We start from the raw sequence: 20,169 nt of genomic DNA, 5'->3' as shown, positions 1-20,169 counted from the left end.
CCTAACTGCAATATTAATCATGCCCACTGAATTAGTTTTAATCTTCAAAAGAGTAGTAAGAAGCCAGGGACAAATATGTCAGACTTTGTGAATTAAAGAACAAATCTTCTTAGAAAGAGTAAAAGATCTTGCAGATCTTGCATAAAGATCTTGAAGCAAAGGAAACTGCAAGAACCACAGTACAAGAATCTTTATTCTCAAATAAAATGTTATCAAGGTCCTTGAACCTTTAGTCTTTGGAGACTACTGATATCGGACTATTTACCTATCACCTGATTCACTGCATTAGTTTCTATTTAGCCTGAAGCAGTCTCGTGTCACATCTACTCCCCCACATTAAGCTAGATTTCTTCTCCTCTACAGTAGAGGAAGCTTCCTTGCTTTACCTCCATATCCAAAGACTAAGAAAACCATGCAAGCTCAGCCTTTATGTGCTTTTCAGATATCAAAGTCTAAGTATGTAGAAAATACTGTTTTATATAAACAAAGACAAAAGGTCATAGTTTAAATATATCTCTAGTCTTTACAAGTCTCTTGTAGCTGGCTTAGTAAGCCTATATTTTGATAGTCAAGGCCAGAATTTGAGACCTTAAAATATGCTACATTAAAAAATGTTAGGGAGAGTTTGGACAAGACAGGCTGTTTTAACAGTTTTAAATAAAATCAAACTCAACAGCATGAATTTTCACTGAAGGTAGACAATCCAAGCAACTAAACATGCTACTCCAGAGCCCAGCTTGATAACTGCTGAGATTTGTGTGGTTCAAGGTATATTGCAAGAACAGTGGGAAGACAAGCCTTCGAAGCATCATTTGGCTATTTTTAGTCAGCATTAAGTAAGTGATATAGAGTTTCAAGGACAAAATTCCCTTAAGCTTGTCTTTTCTATCTGGATAACTTTTTTCATGAAAGTCATCAACAAATCCATTTAGCTCAGTCCTATTCATAACTCCAACGATGCTGTGTAGTAGTACCCTGAATGAAACTCTCCCCCTGCATAGTCTGTCCCACCTCTAGAAGAGAGAGAAATGCAAATCAGATTCAATTATTCCTTCAGCTCACTAATCCATTTGCTTTGATAGCATCAATAATTGCTAAAAGTGTTTCAAAGAAATTAAGACAGCATCCCTATTTCAAGGGCTGTATAAAGCCTTAACTAGAATGGAGATATACAGGTAATGTCAGTTTATTCTTGAGATAAACAGCCTTTTGCTTGTGCTAAATGGTTATTAGACAAGAAACCCTGTAAGGTGACAAAATGAAAGAATTATAGGGTTTTGGCCCTACTAACAAATAGCCAGTTACTAAAAATCTGAGTTTTAATTAAGACTGTGAAGATGATATTTTTTTAAAAAATTTTGGAAATACAAACTTATTTTACCAAACATTAAGTGATGATATGATATAAATGCTAAGTTGTTAAACAAATTACAATATTTTGAGTTCACTATGAAGTTATATACATACAGAGATAATCACTCTTCATGTAAAGTAAGAGAAAAAAGGAGATCAAGAATGACTTTTGAGGATTTGTTCCCCAAAATGTCACCAAGGCCTCCTATTCATCTTACAAATAAGATGACATGATTTAAACAGAACACCTTCCTCACTAAAACACTTATTTGCAGTAAAAATATCAGTTTAACTGTTTTGTACAGAAATTTCCTTTAAAACAATTTTCCAAAGTTTATATTCCTGACTTGGAAGATTTTCACACCACAGATTTCCCCAACCATCCTTAACACTGCTCAGGCAACCAGGATCATAACCATCTACTGAACTGTCAGAAAGCAGATCCTGATCCTTGGCTGGCAATCGTGCTTGCCATGCTTACACCTGCTTACCTCAAACAAAAATACATGTGCAAGTGTGAGGTAGGGAGCACATGCAGAGTGCATGGGACATTGCCACAGCACACCTACCAGCCTTGGGGAATCCTAGCTCACTACAGCACAGCCTTTGGAAAGTGAAGTCAATGCCATAAGAATCAGAAGTGTCAGAGGTGCCAACCCTGGTATATTTAATAAGCCCACAACTTCAGAAATCAAATTTCAATTTGGCTATGGAATAGTGCTCTAATTTTATCCTGCCTATTCACTTGTAAGGAGAAAGGCTGCTTGTTTCAGAGCTCGAGCTGCAAGAATAAGGTGTGCAAGCTGTCATTTCCTGTTAGCAGCATTTGGTACCTTCTATAACAGACAAGGTTATGTACCATATTACAGTATTAGTAGGAAGCTTCCGGAGCTGGTCTTGACTGCTATTTTCCCCTTGTCAGCAAGGAACTGCTAAAAGGCTTACTGTTTTAAGTATACAATTTATATTCCTTTTATATGCAGGAATAAAAGGAAAATGGGGGAACAGTGAGCTCTTACAAAACACTTTCATAAGTTGATAGCTAAGCATCAAGTAAAAGCATCACTGATAAATAAAAGTGTGAATCTATACTACTCTGTTGGGATGTAGCAAGAGCACCCCCTGCATGTCCAGGCACAGGATAAAGGTTAAATAAGCACCTGCTGCAAAAAATCTTCAGCCAGCAATTGATGTTCTTCCTTTAATGACAATGATGAAAACCTCAGAAATAAGATTCATTTGCAGGGCAGGTTTATAATGTAGCTTGTTTGCCATAAACAAGATTGAAAGGTTACCTTTCTCTACTAGAGAGAAATTATCTAGTAATTGCATTAGTCAGCTTCCCTTTACCATTTTTACTCAAATGCAACTCAAGAGACTCTTAAGTAACACTCTCCAAACCCTCAGTGACTCTGGAGATGCTCTCCCTCATACATTCTGTATTACAGAGCTGGTAAATGCACCTCCATGACCTCCCCCACATGAACCTATTCTTCAAAAAGATGCAAAGGGAAACCAGAGATCCAAGTCTGTAGACAAGAAGCAGAATGCCAAACATCAGGCTCTGGACTGTAGAAATAACTGAAACCATCCTTAAAGACTGGCACAATAAACTAACTGGCCAGTCTTCTCTGCTGTAGTGGTTTGTACTTAGATGGAGTTTAGTTTCTTCATAGCAGCCCATATGACACCGTGTGTTGGATTTGACACCAAAACAATGTTGACAACACACCAATGTTTTAGCTGTTGCTGAGCAGCACTTGCACAGCATCAAGGCCTTTTCTGCTTCTCACCCCACCCCACCCGCGAGGAGGCTGGGGGCGCACAAGGAGTTGGGAGGGGACACTGCTGCAATAGCTGACCCCAACTGGCCAAAGGGACATCCCATACCATACAATATTGAGATATTAAGAAGGAAGGGGGGACCTTCGGAGTGATAGCATTTGTCTTCCCAAATAACCATTACATGTTATGGAGCTCTGCTTTCCTGAAGATGGCTGAACACCTGCCTGCCCATGGGAAGTAGCGAATGAATTCCTTGTTTTGCTTTGCTTGTGGCGCGGCTCTTGCTTTACCTGTTAAACTGTCTTTATCTTGACCCAGAAGTTTTCTCGCTCTTACCCTTCCAATTCTCTCCCCCACCAACGGGAAGGGAAAACAAAGCAAGTGGCTGTGTGGGGCTTAGCTGCTTACCAGGATTAACTCACAACAACCACATTCACTGCAGAGACTTATTCACCTACTTTTCTCCCCTACACACCCTCTTCCCTCACTTCCTCTGCAGGTTAAATAGACCAGATGAAGTAGGTTTTTATGCTGCACTATTCACCCCTCTCACAGAGGGGTCCTATCTGCCTACTCCCAAACACTAATATATCGCACTTCTCTGGCACAGGAATGGCCTACCATGCAAATGCAACTCCATTCTTCAATGACCCCTGAGTTTTACAGTAACAATATTATTAATCTTCAGAGCAGTACTCTCTGTGGACCTCAGGGTACTAACTTCACAAAAGACCATGGGAAAGAACAGGATGAAGAGAACAGACAGAATCAAGTCTTTCCCCCGCTTTGACCTCCAGTGGCACAGACAAAACCTTCCCCCAAATCCCCAGGGCTTGCATGCCAGCCCAGCTATACCCCAATACTGTACTCTCCCAAAGTCTCAGCAAATGGCTCAGACATTGGAGTGCTTCAATACACATCCTCAAAATAGAAGGTATGAGTGCCCTCTGAGATGTCCGACACCTGCTCTTTAAGAGATACAGCTACTGTATTTCCACAGTCACTGAATAAAAACTATAGAATTTAGGTGTGAACAGACTTCCTTAGGTCATTTAGGCTTGATGCTCCAAACAGATCTAATTAGACCAGGCTGCTCAGGACTTTGTTCAGTTGTCTTGAACACCTCTAAGGCATGTTCCACTACCTCTGAGGAAAACTTGGTGCAATATTTGACCACTTCATGGTTTAAAGTAAGAAAATATAGCCAATCAGAATGTGTCACGCCGCACAAGGCTGAAATGTGCTTTGCATTTTCTACCAGCATCTTCTCGCTACCTAGAACTATGGTGGTCTCCTCTGAGATGATACTAAATGAAATATAATTTTAATTAACACAGTTAAGCATTCCAGCATGACAATCATCAACACTCAGACATCATACATTATATGAGTCATGTGTGATTGGGAAAAGAAACAAGTTTACTTCACAACTGTTTTAACTAGATTTGTTTAACACAAAAAAACCCCAAACTTACTTTCTTTTGAAAGTTATTCTTCCAAAGTGGTTGCTACCTTCTGTAGTCAGAAGAAGCTGTGGCTGTAAGATATTCTTCCTCAAAATACCGTTCTCTTCAGAAGCCAGGAAGAGAAATTGAATACAGTACTCAGCCGCATTTAGTCTGGAATGCAGAACTGTGAATAAATGTTCAAGGGTGGAATTAAGGTTGCTTGAGAAGTATCAATTCTCAACATATACTCCCAAAACTTTGCAGGGTCCTCTAGCATGTGGTCTTGTATCTGCTGTATTTTTATGAAGTCTAATTTAAGACCAAACACTCGACAGAATCTTTCTGCTGTATAAACATACTTCTGAAATAACCTTTTTAAACAGGAACTCTATGACCACCCAAACTCCATGGAAATTGCAGTGAAGACGACAAGTGCAAAGAGGCATTTAGCATCACTCGTTTTAGAGGCTGCTTGCTACGGGCTGCAGAACAGCCAGAGAAGTGAATCAAGGCTTCACAATCTTTATTAAACAGAATGATAGTTACTTTCTACTTGGAACACACAAGAAACCCTCAGCAGTTGTGGTTGCTTAACTCTGAGTGGCCACCACATGCCCACCAAGGGGGAGAAGATAACATGGAAAAAATTATGGATCAAGATGAAGGTAGTTTAATAAAGAAAAGCAAAGGTCATGCACAGAAGTACAAGAAAATAAAGATCTTTTTTATACTTCATATCAGCAGGCAATGTCCACTTCCTGGGAAGTAGGGCCTCAGTATCGATAGTGGATGTGGCAGAAGACAAACACCTTAACAACAAATGCCTCTCCCCACCACCCCTGTCTCTTAGCTTTTATTGCTGAGCACATCATATGGTGTGGAATACCCCTTTAGTCAGTTCAGGTCAGCAGCTGTGGCTATGTCCTCTCCCAGCCTCTTGCCCACCCCCAGCCTAGTGGCCTTTGGGCAGAGGTTAAAGAGACAGATTTGATGCTGGGCAAGCACTGCTCAGCAGTAGTCGGAATATCGGTGTTTTCAACACCTTTCTAGCTACAAATACAAAGCACAGTACTGGGAGGGCTGCTATGGGGAAAGTTAGAGTTAACTTCATCCCAGCCAGACCAAATACAGCAGTTCACTACATTTAAAGTTGAGAATAACCTACCTAGACATTGCTTGACAATGATAACAAAGACCACAAAGCCTACACTCAACATGTTATTGGTGAGTCTCTTCGCTTAACCACTGCTTAGGAGGGGAACTCAAATGCACAAGTACATTTCTGCTGAAAACATAAAGGGGGAACATTAAGCATGGCATTTGCCATGTTTGGAGAGTGGAACATTTTTGCCATCATCTACACATAACAGGCAACTGAACAAATTTCCCATAGGTGCATGCCCTAATGGGGACATGAGAAAAAAATAAACCCCTGTACTTAAAAGCATTGTTACTTTTTGAACACTGCCTGTTTCTTGAAATTGTTGTGAATTACAAATGTAAACCCAAATGACTTGAGCACATGTTACAATAAGCTTATCTGAAATTATCTCAGTCCCACTTGCCACTCACTGCCACATTTTGAATCTACCTGCAAGTTCAGCTGCATTCAAAAATAGTAGGTTACACACAATGAATCACTTCCATCTTCCTTTGCAGGAATTCCTATAGGACTGCTACTGCCTTTAATCCTACTAATGAAGTCCTGTACTATGAAGCTTCATCCATTTTCATTCAAGCACTTCATTAAAATTGCATTACAGATTCTTGTTCCCTCCTCCTTTTTAAGGAGGAAGTACACAAGAAGGGTATGGCAATCAATAGCCAAACGTGGAATATCACATTCCTTTTCTCATCCACACAGGAGGGACAGTTCCCTATTCCTAGTCAATATATCCATTTTCTTACACAAAATCAGAGCCAGGTATAGCTTTAACAGAACTGCTCTTTTACCAAATCAGAGCTGCAAAGTTAGTTGCTTGACAACATTGCCTTTAAGTATCACTCGTTGCCATCCACAGCTCCACTCTGACAGGGACTGAGCTACAAGCTCTAACTCTCTTCCTCCATGGTCTACAGGACATAAATACCTTTCCTGAAGGGACAGAGGGCAACTGATGGTCTACATTTACTAAATTCGGCAGCAAGTTGACTTGTGCAGTTTTCACTTCCCCCATAAAGCTTGTCACCATCACCGTAAGCCACAGAATTAGTGTTTGCCATAACCACATCTACCACAGACTTGAAGCACCATCATGCTCTCTGAACCTTCAAGTTCTTCCTCATCTGCAGATGGTTACCCCAGAACGCAGAAGCATCCTGCTCCTCTGGGCAGAGGAACAGGCATCCACTCATAAGTATTTTAGATATGCTGGAAACAAAGCAGGAATTCAGGTTCTTTTTATTAGTTTAAGTATCAACACCAAGCAGGAACTCCTTGACAGTATGTATTCAGACACATACATTTATCACCTACTGAAAAGCAACAAGTGATCAAGACGAGAGTGGAAGACAAATAAGAGCTAGCGTGACACCATGTAAATCAATCTACTGTAAACAACTATGAATATGAAATAGGTATCCATTCAAATCTAAGTTTGCCAAGTTTTCACAAAAAAAAAGTGAAGCCATTTTGTGAGTGGCTTTTTGTGAAGCCATCAAGAGAAAAACATAAAGAGAGCAATATTGCTTAAGCTCTCGGCAGACATTAATCAGATAACAGGCCAGAATGTGAGAACAGGAATCTGTAGTAGTTTTGCCCCAGTCTTTCAGGCGACAGCTTTTAGTCATATGACAGACCAGCAGTTTTAAGATCCAGGAGATTTCTGACACAAGACACTCCAGTTCTAAGCAAGTTCCTATCAGCTTTAAGAGGCAGTTTAAGTCATCAAGGTATTCTAGCTAGATTTCAGTCAAATGAAAGACACTGGTAACCTTTCTACATAGCCCCTCAATTCCCACCTGCTTCAAACGGCTGGAGTTGGTCCTTTTTACCCCTGGAGGCAAACCACAGCAAGATTTTTGCATCAGCTATTTCAAGCAAAGTCAAGACTCTACTACTGCCTGTATTTACTACTGTTCAGTCACTTCCCTTTCTCATAAAGTACTTGAACTTTAAACAAAGAATCTACTTTTAATCTATGTAGCCAGATGCTTGCACGGGGCAGGGAGCAAGAAGAGACTTACATGGTATCAGCAGTGGGACTCCATACCAGCTTATCAGTGATGCAACAGCTGAATTGGATCTAAAGTAGCTGAGATTGAAAGTGACCCCTGGAAATCACCTAGTGCAACCACCCCTGCTCAGATCAGGGCAAACTACAGCAGGTTGCTTAGGACTGTTCCCAGTCAAGTTTTGAGTATCTCCAGGGATGGAAACTCCACAGCCTCTCTGGGTAACCTGCTCCAATATTCAACCTCTCCTAGAGTAAAAAAAAAGTTTATTCATACATTTCAGTGGAATTTCCTGTGTTTAAGTGTGTTAATTGCCTCTTGGTCCCATCACTGGATACCGCAGACAAGTCTGCCTCCATCATCTTTGCTCCGTCACCAGGTATTTCTACACAATTGATAAGGTATCCCAAATAGCCTTCTCTCCTCCAGGCTAAACAATCCCAGCTCTCTCAGCATCTCCTTGTGCATCAGATACACTGACCTCTTCATCTTAGTGCCCCTCAGCCAGACTTGCTCCAGTCTGTGTTTCTCTTGTAATGTGGGGCCCAGAACTGGACTCAGCACTACAGATATTGCTAGGGAAAAGAGAAAGATCACTTCGCTCCAGTCACTCACAATGCTCTTACTGAAATTCAGTCTAAGATGTTGTTGGCCTTCTTTGAGGCAAGGGTGCATCACTGGCACATGACCAATTTGTCATCCACAGGGTCCCCAGGATCTCTTCTGCATCCTCAGCACCTCTTCCCTAGGGGTAGGGCTTTACATTTCTCTTTGTTGAACTTCACATGGTTCCTGTTGACCCCTTTCTTCAGCCTGTCGAAATTTCTGCTCTGATTAGCAGCAGATCCATCTGGTTTATCAACCATTCCTCCCAGTTTTGTATCCCCTCAAGCTTGCTGAGGGTGCAATCTGTCCTATCACACAGGTCATCAATGAAGATGTTAAACAGTGCTGGCCTCAGTATCAAGCCCTGAGCTATGCCAATGTTGTAGAATAAGCTTGACTAACTGTATTCTTCTCTGAACAGTATCATTTAGCATTAGTAGCTTAGCTCTAGTAGCTAAAGTAGTTGAAGCCTTAGTCCACAAGAGCTGACCAAGAATAAACTTTTTGATAAAACTAATGCTGCTAATGCAGACCTAGCTGAATCCGACAGATGCGAGTGGAATGAGGAAGATAAAGACCAAGGAAACAATTCCAAGAGAATGTGGTAACTTCAGAAGGCGGCCAACCTAGCAACAGTGGAAACCAATAAGAAACCAAGATACCACGGACCAGAATTAAGTGATCGGACTTGAGTATCCGGTGGTGCGTGGTACAGGTATGATTAGAACTTGTGATCTGGGGTAGGGGTCCCTCTCCAGAGGTACCCAGCTCAAACTGTAACCCAAGAACGGATAAAAGAGGAATTGGAAACCTTCACTCAGACCTTGCATTAATCAGTGGGATCCTAGGGTCAGACCCTGTTACGGTGGCCAGTGTACATAAATCCATAACAGCCTCCAGCTCAACTTTAAGCTGCTGATCACAACTCAGCCTGGCATTTCAATTCACCTCATTGACTCTTTGTCCAGACTGCACTTCAGGTTATCAATGAGGAATTTACATGACTGTTTCAAAAGCATCACTAAAATCAAGGGGAAAAAAAAAATACCCATTGTTCTCCTCATCTCACAAGCCAGTCATCTGACTTGGTCATTGTAGAAGGCTATCAGGTTGGTCAGGCATGATACCCACTTTGTTAATCCACACTGACTATTCCCCATCATTTTTTTTTTCATATATTTTCAGGATTATTTGCTCTGTCACCTTCCCAAGGACTGACACAAAGCTGACTGGTCTGTGGTTCCCCAGATGCTCCTTCTTGACCTTTTCAGAGAGAAGAATGGCATTTGCTTTCTTCCAGTCCTCAAGACCCTCCCCTAGTCACCATGACCTTACATTTATTGTGATTGGCCTCAAAATGACATTGTCCAGCTTTGTCTGCACTCATGGGTTTACCCCATTAGAGCCCACAGAGTTGTGCACATCCAGTTTCTGTAAGCACTCCCAAACCTGATCCTCTGCTACCACTGAGAGTAAGCCTTCCTTGCCTGGAATTCCTGAAGGTAAATCTTACTAGTAAAGAGCAAGGTAAAGGAGGCATGGAATGTCTCAGCCTTTTCCACATCCCTTACGATGAGGTACCCTGCCCCATTCAGCAACAGGCCCACATTTTCTCCAGTCTTCTTTTTGCTGCCAATTATCTGTAAAAGCCCTTTTTGCTGCCATTCACATACCCCTTACCAGATTCAACTCCACATGGACATTGGCTTTCCTACCTAAACACATCCTCATACGCAGACTGTGTCTCCATGCTCCCTGCAGGTCACTTGCCTCTGCTTCCACCTCCTATATACTTCCTTTTTGTCTGAGTTTTGTCAGGAGCTCCTTGTTCATTTAAGCAGGACCCCTACTGCCTTCATGCAATTTCCTACTCATCAGGATGTGCCACACCAGAGCTTAAAGAAATAGTCATCCAGCTCTCCTGGATCTTTCTATTCTGCAGAACCATCTCCCAGATGATTCTTCCAAGCAGATCCCTGAATAGAACAAAGTCTTCTCTCCTGATGATCATGGTTGTGATCCCATTCTTTGCTTTGTTAGCTCTTCTTCAGATCCTGAACTCTTCCATCTCATGGTCACTGCAGCCAAGACTGCTCCCAACCTTCACGTCCCCAACCTGTCCTTCACTGTTTGTAACAGGTCTATCTGAGAATCTTCCTTTGTCCTTAGCCACTTGTGCTGAGAAGTGGGCACCAATGCTCACCAGAAGCCTCCAAGATTACTTGTTCCCTACTGTGCTGTCCCTCCAGCAAGTATCAGGGTGGTTCAAGTCCCCCATGAGCACCAAGACCTGTGGATGTTAGGCTTGAGGTGTCTGAGGAAGGCCTCATTACTACTACTTTCCTGATCAGGTGACCTGAAGCAGACACCCACATCACCACCCATGATGATCTGCCCCCTAATCCTGACCACCCATAAACTCTTAGCTGGCTCATTAGCCATCTCTAGGCAAAGCTGCATGCAGCCTCGCTGCTCTCACAGAATATGGCAGCCCCTCCTTATCACCATCCCAGCCTGCCCTTCCTAAAGTGCCTGTATCTATCCATTGCAGTCCTCCAGCTGTGCAAGCTATCTGCCTCTGTGATGCCCATAAAGTCATAGCTCACTCTTAACTCATATTTACTCTTCCATAATATCTGATAATAAATTGTCTTTGACAGTACAGTGAAGATGGATCCAACTAGTCATGGGTTCAACCATGTTACTGTTCAAGAACCTCAACATGAGAATAAGTTATCATTGAACAACTTTAACTGTTCACAAGGCAAAGTCTTTCAGTCTCAGGGAATTTAGACATGGCCACAAGAGAACAATACAAAGCATTGTGATGTAAATACAAAGTTTGTGATGTAAAGCTAAATCATGCTTAAATGAACCTTAGTGAACCAGCCCAGGACAATGTGACACTTGAGCTAAATTAACTGCTGACTACCCCCTGAGTAATGGTTGATAACTGACTCTTCCTATAGGAAGCATGGATTAAAGAGGGAGCCACCCCTCCAGGAAGAGATACCTCCCCAAAAGTCTACTTATCACACACATATCTAATTGCTTCCTCTGTATTGTTGACATGGTTGTCTTAAAGCTGCAGCACAGCTGCTCTTTGTAGCATTCAGACCAAAGAGGGCAGATTCACATGACAGTGTCAGTTTCAGTTCCATAAAAGGAGATTTAGGAACAAAGCAAAAATCAACAGCTGGTATGGACCGCATCCTGCGGTGGCATCTTTTTCGTGTCACTAAGGGGTGGCAGAACCACAGCTTAGGTACCATTAGGAGACACACACCAGTAGCCCCTGACCAGAAGAACTAGGGTGTCTTGCACTTCAAAAGGTAAGAACATGGTTTCATCAATACTAATAGTCACTTTTCAGGAACTGTCCCACCTTTATGGTCCACACAAAGGAAACTGCTTAGATGGCCAAGGCCTATACTTCTGAATGTAGGGCAGCAAACTAAGGACATAAGGATTTCCGCACATGTATAATCCACCTCAGAGAACCTAAGAAGTTACAACACAATAAAAATAACCAAGTCCCACATAAATTTTTATTAGTAGTCAAAGAAAAATGCAGGTTGAAAGGGACCTCCGGAGGTCACCTAGCCCAGCCTCCTATCAAAGCAATGATAACATCAAAGCTACATGACAACACTTCAGGTCTCATCCAGTCATGTTCAGTTAAGTCCAGAAGAACAGAGATTGCACCCAAATATACCATTTTAAGGTCTTTTGTAAAAAGCCTTTAGGCTGTGCATACAATACAGCAGGAACCTGTATTTGCAAACAACTCTGTTCTATTACAAGCTAAACAGATTTCCTGTGACTTACCTCAGAATTTTTTTCTGCACTGTAAGTCTCAGGAGATGGAAACAAATCCCTTCCTTACAGGCAGAAAAGACCCACTAGTCACCCAATACTGCAACACCCCACCTACCTACAAGTTTTAAGATAAAGCTGCCACACTCCTCCTTCTGAAGAGCTCTTTTCTCTCGTGAGACAACTGCAGCTCTCAGAGCTGCAACAGCAACTAATTCCTAACAAAGTTTCCATCTCATACAACCAGTGTCAGCAACAGGTAAAAAGTGTACAGAACACACACAGAGCATTGGGATAGTTTTATTTAGTAACAGGAAATCCAGAAAAAAACTCCTGGTGATAAAGTGTCAGGAGAGACTGAAGGGAGTTTCTGGTCCCTTAAGGTCTTTGAAGGCTCTACCTTTCACAAAGATGCCAGAAAAATGACAGTGTAAGTACCAGATGATCACTAGGATTTCCAGTGATATAGTTTCTTACTATTATTAGAGGTCAAGATATATCATTCCAGTCGCTAAGCTTAAGCAAGACTCACCTTGAATCAAAGCAGTTTGCCTTCATTATTCCTGTGGAAGGATATTGCAAAGCCTCACTGGTCAGCTAGAAGCCTCCGGTTGTTTTATCTGTCAATTCATATTCTAGTCTGTTGCACTCATATGATCTTTGCCAATCTATCTCCCAGCAGCAATATCAGCCTTGCAACAGAATCACACAGAGAAGTACCAGCAATTTCTTGATCCAAGTAACCTGAAGTCACATCTGATATTTGCAACTATATTCACTGGTATAAGATATCCACAGAGCTCCTGGTTAGTTACTTCAGTGTGTTTGAACTTCAGTATAGGGCTAGAAGTTGCACTTGAGCTGATGTCTGGAACTGACCTCCAACATAACGCAACTATGTTCCGCTTCCCCTGGTGTCCCACTTCAGTAGTTTCTCCACTTCAGGAGGACATGGAAGGTCTCTACCAGAGGAGGTACAGCAGCCACTGCCTTGTCCTAGAGCAAGCTAATACTGCTGATAAGCTCACGCAAAGCATTCTTACACTGACAGTCAGAGGCAAAAGCTGAAGCCTTGCACAGGCTGAACGCAGAGCGCTATAAGAATTATCCCTTTGCTGTAGGTTAATTCCTGAGGCAGATGTATGCTATTTATTAAAGCATGCAGGCAAGATTAACAGTGAGAAGACCAGCCATCAAAAGAAGTAAACAGCAAAAGCAGCTTCCCAAGAAGTGAGGTTCATACACATATAAGTTGATCTTCCAGCCACAGAATAGATCATATGCAAGACTTAACTGCCTACAAAAAGAAACCTGAGTCTGAACAGCTATGAATGAATCTAGAATATTCCAGATTTGTTTTCATAGCTAGTTTGCCCATTTCAATTTAAACTAGATTTTTTCCTCCCTACCTGCTAAGAGACTTTGTGTTGGAGACTGATAAGTAGTTAGGGAAGTTAAAGTTAGGTTTACTTGAAACCAAAATTGTAATAATTGGTTCTGGCTGCACAAACGCAGTCCTGCAATCTTTCCTGTTCAGTCTCTCCTCAAAGTCCTAAGAGCCTGTACCTGCCACTCCTCAGACAGAAAAGACCAAGTCTTCAGTCATATATAGATATCCAAGGATTGTACAGTACAACTACAAATATTGAAAACTATTTCATTGTAATATTAAAAGTAAAGCAATTTTAAGCTGCTTGAACAAGCAACAGTGTCAACGTGACTCTCTCTACTAGGATTCTGGTAAAAGATCATTTAACCAGCCTTCAAGCACTACCAGGCATGAAGTAAGTAAACACTAAAAAACCCACCCCAAAAAAAACACAGAACATCTCCTCTGACACAGAAATATTTTCACCTTTGCGGATGTCTTAGGCCTTCAGAAATTGTCTATACAAAGGTCTGCAAGCTTCCAATTATGTTATTTTAACTTTATTACAGTTAGAAAAATTCTGAAGCAGCTGACAACTCAGCTAATTGCCTTCTTGACAGAGGTGAATTTACAAGCAGACTTCAGTAGTCAATCCATTTGCACTAAAGCCAACATCCAAACAGAAGCATAACAAACAGAAAAGGCATGTTAGAAAATTCACACTGGTTTCAAACATACCTCTTTTGTTCAAACATTGTTAGGAACAGTAATTGGAATCTTATGGCCTACATTTGCGCAGGTGGTCACACTAGACCAAGGTTGATTGCCTTCAATTTACTTTAGGGGCCTACTTAGACAGCTAGTCCTTTGATACTGCTGAATATCTTGTCCCCTTCTAAGAAAAAGCATCTCTTTTTACACTTCATCACACCCTTCAGCTTCCAAGTATTTGATTCAGTATTGTTTAATATCAGCACCCAAATAATATCAGCCTTGCTGCCAAGCAATAACACAAGCTTAGGAGACTTCCAGCACATTATAACTAGGTACTAAGTACATAGAAGTAGCAAACTATACCCCCTACAGTCAAAGGGTTCCTGGCTGAAGTTAAGAGTTTTTGATTTTGGCTCCATCTGACAGATCTCTAACAGATATTATTGCTTAAGAGATTCAAATATCAGCACTGAAACAATAAAAATGCATTTAGTCTCCCTCTATAGTAAAAAGGAAAAAAAAATCAGGTGCTTTACAAAAGCTTTCAGCATAGTCTACGCACAGGACGGACGGACAGATCTATAGCTATTTCATTCTCCTATAGCCTTCCAATTCCTGCTAGCTTTACCTAGTTATACACAAAAGAGGAGCACAAAGGAATTTCAGTTGGTTATCTCTGAAAAATTCAGGATGACTTAAGTTACTGCCAACACACCTTACTATTTTCTACAAATATTAGAAACAGTAGTATAAATACTTCCCAGTAGTACAACACTGGGAAGATATCTACTGCCTTATGTAGATGGCTGTTCAGATAGGGATGTAAAGAACAGTCAGTACAGAAACAAGCATTGCCTTGTCAGATGTCATCCCAACCTCCTCACTCTTCCAAAGAACTCAGTGATTGCAAAGACAGTTCCAGAACCTTTGATTTTCAGGCTTGTTCCCCACAGAGGCGTCATCTAGTCTTGCCAGCAGCGGTAAGACTTACAGTTTGAAGGTGACATATGGCAACTACAGTATGGTCCTACAGCAGGTAGTTTCCAACACATTTTAGCAGGGACAGTCAGATTCATAGCAGCTATTTCAACAGCTAAAGGCGAATACAGAGCGAATAGCACTTCCAGAAACTGTTGGCCAGAGTCAGCAATCCTAATTACTGCTTAATGCTTACTCTGGCAGATGTGTCCTCAGCTGTATTCTCCACCTTCCAGAAGACTTGCAGAACAAAGCTAATGTATCTACATACCTTGTATCTGAAAAGTAGACCAGAAACCAAAGGATGGGTTTGTTCTTGATACAAGATCACTACTAATGACAGCAAGATTATTTTGAGGAAGATCAAGAGGTAGCTTTTTTTTTTTTTTTAAATTCTTACACAAAGCAAGCATGCGATAACATAGGAAAGGTGCATGCCTGAAACTTCCTCACAAGCAATGCAGATGGTGGTCCTACAGCTAATTCAGTAATTCAGGAGTGAATCAGCAGTAAGACAGTAGTAAGTTCCGACTGTCTTCCTGAAGTGAGAAGTAAAAGCCAGCAGAGAAGCCTTAATGACATGAAGGAAGAGGTCAACAGTGGTATTACAGTAAATATAATCAAAGCAGTGAGTGATAAATACACAAATAGGTCATTAAATTTTTAGGGTCAAAAGAGTATTTATAAGATTTGAAATGATGTCTAGCTACCTAAGAATTCCCAGAGCCTCAAAGAATAGCAGTTAAAATAGATATACAAGTAGTCTGCAAGATTTCAATGTCCCTTGGGTGTGACTATCTGAACAGAAGCCTAGGGCAAATAAGATTTAAGAGAGGCTATAACACCTTCAGTGAGAGGAAGGAATTAGTGATGACAGCCTCTTAGCTTCAGTCAAAAACCCATGCTGAATTGCCAGCTACCTGAAAGACCATACTGAAAACAATGATTTAAGTATTTAAGTATGGAATAAGACCCAAGATACAACTGCAACGCAGTTAACACAAATAGAGTTAATCACAAAGATAACACTACCCAACAATTAGGTGAACAGGAAGAAAGCAAAAAGCAGAACTCTGGGGATCCTACCTGAACAACAGAAAGGAGGATGACAGACAAAAGAGCCAAGCTAATGCAAAGCAGAAAATAACAGAAACTGAGGCGACAGTATTTCAAAGAAAAAAAAGAATCATTTACATCAACAAAAGGAAAACCACATGTTATGAGCTCAGACTGACACTGGAGAAGTCCTCAATATTCTGTCATGAATGGTTTCATGTTCATGCCTGCAGAAATCAGGATGAAGAGAATCTCTAGCGGAACTGCCAATAGGGCACTCCAGACTGTAGTGCCAAACTCATCCAGAGATGAAAGGGATGCTGTTAATGATGCAAGAGGTGAAGAAGAGTGTCACAGTCTGGGGAAAGCCATGCAGACCGCTCACAGACACTGGTTAGCTAATAAGGCCATGTTAAAATTTGCTGCCTCAGACATCACTGCATACAGAGACTAGGAAAACTACAACTTTGCCAGGCACCAGCAAGCCATTAGCACTCAGCCACCATGCAACATATTAGGAAAACACAGCTGGCTGCAACTTGAAGAAATATCCTTCACTTTTCCTCTTCTTTTGGTCAGCAAGAAGTTTCAAAGACTGATATAACAAGAGTTCAACAGCAGCATTACATGTTCATGGCAAACTTGATTTTCAACTAAACAACTGATCATGGTTTTTCTTCTGAGACACACATCTTCTGGAAGTATACAGAAATCTAGACTTCAGGGTATAGCAGAGGCACCTCAACACTGTTCACACAACTCTCCTTCCTAGAAGGACACCTCCTAAACTTACAGAAAGAAATCTACACAGAGTGTCCATATACGACCACCTCAGTCAAGTGCCTCTAGAACAGCTGAAACTAAAATAAGTTTATCATTCCACACACTACCCTCCAACTATAAGAAAACCATACACTTAACTACCGGAGTACTGGCAAAGGCAGATGGCACTCTGAAGCTAACGTGATATAAGACTTAAAATAAGAACTGCCAAAACAGGATAAGGCAAGTACAAATTACAGTTGAAAGAAGAAAAAACAAAAGAACAACAACGAAAAAACCACCAACAATTCCTTCAATATTGTAAGCTCACATTGCATCACACAGTATTTTCATGTCAGCTTTCCCAGGGCACAGGGTGAAAGCAAGCCATGCCTCTGGCATACAAGAGACAGCAAGGGAGAAGTGAGGTTGAGCAAGAGAGAAAAGACAGAAGCCTTCAGAAATGCAGTCAGATTTTAGTAAGGTAGCCAAGTAAAATGATTTACTAGAAATATGGAAACTGGATTACAGGTACCAGCAGAAGGCAGCCTGGTCAAGAGATGGGTAGGTCCTCCAGAACCTGAAGAGAAACAACCCAAACTCAAGATACATCAAAGCTTGAACTTCAGAAAGCAAGCTCTTGTGACAGAAGAGAGGTATGGAAGTATCAAAGAAAAGAACAGCAAATAAAGATACTCGATAATACAAATACAAGGAGGAGGAAGCTGAAAGTGTCAGCACTTCTGAACTGAACTGGCAAAAGGTACCAAGGACTATGGAGACTTAACAAACAATACTTTGACCAGGTGATGATGAGAAAGAGGGAACTTGGAAGATGGGACAAAAATTAAGTTGGAGAATTCCAGACTCTGATCTTGAGCAGCCCAGCTCCGAGGCCTACACTATGGAACAACACACATATGGAATTCCATCAGCAAGCAACTCAGAGCAGCATTCATCATGGAAATATCAAGTGCCAATAATGCACAAAACATACAAGCATGATTTCTCCAGAAAACTACTGGTTATGGTGAGTCTTTTACACAGTAACCAGAAGTCTAGGAGCAAAAATAGCTGTGCTAGAAAACAAGTAAGAGTAACTTGCAAAATACAAAGATCCATTATCTTTGGTGTAATCCACATGATAGACTTCTTATGGTTATACACTAGGAAAACAAAGTCTTATTTCTGTGCTTCTGACACATCAAACAGCATCATCACTGCGCTATTTACATCCATGGTGAAAAAAGCAGCATGCGCGGAAAGGGGAATTACAAACTAGTGCCTTTTCTGGTTGCTCGGGCTAGCTCACCATACTTAACCCCGAGCTGAGGTGGGGAAGGGCTGAACAAGGCTGTTCTGGAGCTAATCATACACTGCAGACACCTGGTTGTTATTCAGGAAGTATTATAGTTAAAACAATAACTTCCTGTGCAATCATCTTATTTAGGGTAACATCTGAATGAGTCGACTCTAGATGAAAGACGGACGTGCCACCTTTTTCCATTTCAAAGCCACAGAACCCAAGGTAAATATGAAGCCAAATATCTATTTTTGTGCAGAATAAAGCTATTAGACAGAAGATAGATGTAAAATTTGACAGCGACACCATCTTTCAAATTTCATTCATCGCCAAAGCTCGATCTGTGGCACACTTAACCAGGCACGGACACCCGGGCTCCAAGAGCCCGGCGGTTTGGTGACCGAGTCAACATGAGAGGGCATCGCTTTGGGCGCTCGGCACCCAACTCACGCGGGCTCTGTCCCCGCCGTGGGCCGGCGGCTCCCCGAGGCCCACCGACACGGCCCACGCCTGACCAGCACCTGGCGATGCATGAAGAGGCGGCGGCGGTGAAACTTCATGGAAGGGCTGGGCCACTCGCTGAATAAAGCCACGGCCGGGGGGTCCCTCGCTTAAGGACAACGTAGCTACAGCCCGGCTGGACAGAGAAGCCGGAATGGGTTCGCAACGAGATTAAAGGTTATGTGGCCTTCGTCACGGCTCTCCCCAGGCCGCGCAGGCTCCCGCTGCCGCCCCTCCGGGCCCTGTTTCGGGAGGGGGACGCTCGCCGCCGCCGGCAGCAGCAGGAGGAGCAGGGCGGCCCCCGCCCCTGCGGACGTGGAGCGGGGCGGGTTGGGGTGGGGTGGCAGGGCCCCTCCCCGGGCCTCCCACCGCCCCCCCGCCTCACCTTACCCGGCCCAGCCCTGCCCGGCCGGCCGCACCCCCCCCCCCCCGCCCGCCCGCCCGCCCGCCCGCCCCACCGTACCCTTGGCCTCGCAGTCCGCGCAGTACTTGTTGTCCTCCTCCCGCAGCAGCTTGGCCAGAATGGCCTGGTGCTGCTCGTTCTGCTTCTGCGCCTTCTCTCGGCAGGAGCGGGTGGCCATTGCGGCGGCGGCAGTGGGCGGGCGGAGGAGCGGCGGCGGGGCCGGTGCGGGCCGGGCACCGCCGAGGACGCGGCGCTCCTGCCCAGGCGCGGCCGCGGGAACCGGCTGCCGCCAGCACCGACTTCCTCGACCGGAACTACTTTTGGCCGCACACGCATCCGCCTCCCTCCCTGCTTGTTCGGTCTCCCTCCCGTGAGGTAGTCCCGCTCCAGCATGAAAAATAGTCCCCCGTTTCGTAACGCCGCGTCGACACGTCACCCGCCTTTGCGGGGTTTTCCAGGGACCAGCACCGGCGCGGAGCCCGGACACGGCTTGAGAAGGGCGTAGCGGGATGCCTGGGAGCCAGGGTCCTCTTGGGGTATTGAATGTATCCATCCGCCGGGGGGTGACCCCGCCCTCCCGGTAGAGCCCGCCTGAGGGGAGGGCGGGGCTCGGTGGGAGCCGCCGCACCTGTGCGGGCGGGGCGGGGTGGGGTGTGAGGTAGGAGCCCGGACGCTGCACTCGTGAGTCCGGACCCGTCTGCCCAGGGCAGTGCCGGGTTCCGGGCGTGGAGCCCATGTGGGGCTTTGCTCCCAAGTTGTTCCTGCCCCGCCCCGGGGCGCGCAGGGGGTCCCGGGTCCGGGTCCCGGGACTCGCCGTGAGGGCCGGTAGCACAGCCCATGTTCAGCCTGCCGTGCTGCGCCCCCCGGGCTTGCCGGGGTTGGGATCCCCACAGTATGGCGC

General features: G+C 43.5%; 1 protein-coding gene across 2 annotated transcripts in view; it reads right to left on the bottom strand.

Moving 5' to 3' along the window:
• The window catches only part of SMAP1 (small ArfGAP 1), a 105,886-nt gene extending 86,065 nt beyond the window's left edge, over window positions 1-19,821 (bottom strand). For both annotated transcript variants that reach the window (XM_075087066.1, XM_075087067.1), the window contains exon 1: window positions 19,329-19,821. In XM_075087066.1, the coding sequence (XP_074943167.1) occupies window positions 19,329-19,821 (493 nt within the window). The remainder of the gene's footprint in view (window positions 1-19,328) is intronic.
• Between the last annotated feature and the right edge of the window lie 348 nt (window positions 19,822-20,169).

This window comes from Phalacrocorax aristotelis, chromosome 3 (assembly GCF_949628215.1).
Source record: "Phalacrocorax aristotelis chromosome 3, bGulAri2.1, whole genome shotgun sequence".
NCBI lineage: Eukaryota > Metazoa > Chordata > Aves > Suliformes > Phalacrocoracidae > Phalacrocorax > Phalacrocorax aristotelis.
Note: the sequence above shows the minus strand (reverse complement) of the source record. Positions and strands in the feature narration are given on the sequence as shown.